Here is a 3214-nt window from a genome sequence, read left to right on the forward strand (position 1 = left end):
CTTTTAATAACTACTCACTGATTTAATCTTTTTTTTTTATTAACTTTTATTAATTAATTTAAAATCATTATGAAGTGAAGTTTAGAATTAATTTTAACATGTAAAAAATATTGAAACTTAACTAATTCTTTTAAATTTATTAATAGATATTAACATTAACAATAAAAGTGGATATTTAATTACTAAAAAGATTGAGACATATTAAAAGTGTAAATTTTTTAAATAAGATCAAATTGAAACCAAACTCAAAATACAAGGGTAAAATTGAAAAATTTTAAAAATTAAGGATTAAAATGAAATTTAATAAAAACTTATAGACTAAAAAATGTAATATTTAGAGACCAAATCAAAACTAATTAAAAAAACCTAAATATTTCCCTTGAATACTATTAACTAATTGGCAAACCACAGAAAGAAAATAGGAGGAAATTAAACATGGTTCTTAAACAAAGGTCCAAGCCTACAATTTTCATAACATATATGAACAAGGGGAGATCATTCATCAGAATATCAAAATTCAAAACTCATATAAATTTTAAAAAACCCAAAATAATAATAATAATAATAACCATTGGTAGACCCAACAGAGAAGATCTGAAGGTTTTAGTTTTGTTGTTGGGATTAGCCAAAAAAAAAAAACCATACTTTCAAAATGTGAAGTTCTTTTATCTTCTTCTTCTTCTCATGGAGGAGATTTAGAGCAAAGATATTAATGGCTGAAATTGGAAAAAACGACATCGTTTCAATGTTCAAGGAGTTCTAGGCTTTTTTGGGCTTCCACCATTATGGTGTAATGGGTCAGGTCCCGACGGCACCCTGCGCAACTGCTCCCACTCCCCCGCCGGCCACCATCTCTTGTCGCCGTCAACTCCCTCCTCCATCTCCTTCTTCATCTCTTGAAGCATCTGTAAATAAAAACAATATGTTCAGGGAAAAAAAAAAAGTCAATTTTGTAACAATATCTCTCAATTCTTCATAGATAAAATATAATATTTTTTCATAGGGAAAAAAAACCAGGTATAGCCCAAGCAACACTGTCATGCTACAATTTTTTCTCAAAAAAATTGAATAATTTTTATTTTATTTTTAATGTATAAAAAAAGAAAAATATGAAACTCCACAACCATTAAATAATTACTCTTTAATTTATTTTTTTAAAAAAAGAAAAGTGTGAAGATAGTGAGTAGATAATAAAAAAAAACACTAAAAAATTTTCTCATAAAATAGAATAAACAATATTCCATGAAAAAATTAGTAAAATAGAACCGTGAGCAAAGAAACAAACTTATTTGAAAATTCAAAGATTTCAATTTTATAGATGAAGTAAGATTGACAATACTTACTCAAAACAACAGCGTATTCTTATTATTATATTTCTATTACATTTAATATTAAAAAAAACGACAATATTAATGTGCTATAAAATGAAAAGATATCCAATGTCATACTCCTCATGAAATTTCTAGCTCTGTCTCTAAGATCTTACGTACCTTCCGGCTGATTTGAAGCGCTCGAGAGACGGGCGGCTTACCGGAAACACAACGGCAACGGCAACGGGCAACTCTCCAGCAGCAATAATAATCTAAATGGAAAAAAGAAGAAGGTAGAAGGAATTAGTGTAATGAAGTAAAGAATGAAAAGTTGAAAAAAATGAAAAGGAGAGATATGAAGAAAACCAGAAGAAAAGAGGAAGAATATGAGAAGGAGAAGGGAAAAAAAGGCAAAGGAAGATATGAATTTAGAGGAAGAAGGTAGTGCCATGTTGTGGATAATGAGGAATTATAAGAAGAAAAGTAGAGAGGTTTAGGGTAATATATATATGGAAGTGTCAAATGATTGCTCATGCAGCCATTTGTGGAGAAATTATGATTATTATTAATGACTTAATATGACACAAGCAAGATGGTGACACTCCAAATGCCAATATGTATTATCATTATCATTATCTCTCACTTAAGCTATTATTATTTGTTTCTTTTTGTTTCTCTCTATGTCTTATCTCAATTAATATGTGGACATAATATATATCTTTTAAGATTGTCTACAAAATAAAAAAAAAAATAAAAAAAAAATCTATTAAAATTGTTTTTTTTTAAATTATTCAACTAAATCATATTTCTATAAGAATTTTCCTTGAACCTAAAGCTTGTCACTTCTATTTAGAAACTTGGGAACAACTTCTAGATATTGCCGTCATATATGTAGGATCTCTTTCCTTTAGTATTTGACACTTTATTGGCTATATATTATTTTATTTTATGGATGTTATATTTATAAAATTCTTATATACTTCTTTTATTGCAACTTATGAAATAAGGTAAGAAAGAAAATTTTCTCAAGTACAACAAATGTTCTAAAAAACTTGATTAATATGAATGAGCTATTCTACCCGTACTTAGACGACCGGGAAGGGAAGCCTGACATAGATATTGATTTGAATAAAGGAACTCAAATCAAACCGGTACCAGAAACCAAACAAGAGATGGAATTCCAGATTGAACAGATGACCGACCTACAATAAGACGCAAATCGAATTCCTAATTCCATTCTCTAAGACGACGCTTCGCTAGCATCGGGATTGACGAGCTTGCCTTACTAATGTGCAAGAAGGCTACGTACCAAGGTGCAATCTTTGGATGCTTACTTATGCTAGGTTTCGAGAGGGCTATATCGATCTCGGAAACAGGGGAAGAAAGGGAGGAAGGAATGAGATTCTTTATAGCCCTTTCCAGACCTTATGTAATTTCCTTCAGTTGGGTTAGCTTTTTGGTAGGAAAGGCGGTAGTAGAGTTGCGTCAGGTCCTTCGCCTGACTCTACTGTTTGTTTTCCAGGCGGTGGGAGTCTTTGGGCATTGCTTGGGCCAAGTTAAGTAAAGACTGGCTACCTAGTGATTTACAACCACCCTCACTGCACACTTTCTATATATCTTTCTCCTCCCCCCCTCTTTCTTACAACTAGTTGCTGCATGCTATCGGATCTCGAGAGATCTCTTTTCTTACAGCCATTGTCTAAGTAGTTGCTAGGGTAAGACCTTGGTCCTAGGTCGTCTGCATCATTGGTTCAAAACCTTGATTCGGTCAACCACGTAAGACAGCCCAAATGCTCTGCTCTTGCGTTAGAAAATTGTTGATTTCTTTTATTTAAAACTTGATTAAAAAATCTTAAATTGATCGAAAATCTTAAATTCATAAGTGAATGTAGATTTAATTATAT

General features: G+C 31.3%; 1 protein-coding gene across 1 annotated transcript; it reads right to left on the reverse strand.

Annotated features, from left to right (window-relative positions):
* Positions 1 to 539: 539 nt before the first annotated feature.
* CLV3 (CLAVATA3) lies at positions 540 to 1793 on the reverse strand. Its single transcript, XM_039021608.2, has 3 exons — positions 1677 to 1793; positions 1491 to 1582; positions 540 to 905 (listed from the first exon to the last, which is right to left on the reverse strand). Exons 1-3 carry the CDS (start codon positions 1759 to 1761, stop codon positions 750 to 752), a joined length of 333 nt encoding a protein of 110 aa, XP_038877536.1. The 5' UTR covers positions 1762 to 1793; the 3' UTR covers positions 540 to 749.
* Positions 1794 to 3214: the final 1421 nt, after the last annotated feature.

This window comes from Benincasa hispida, chromosome 8 (genome assembly GCF_027475165.1).
Source record: "Benincasa hispida cultivar pf3 chromosome 8, pf3_genome.v1.1, whole genome shotgun sequence".
NCBI lineage: Eukaryota > Viridiplantae > Streptophyta > Magnoliopsida > Cucurbitales > Cucurbitaceae > Benincasa > Benincasa hispida.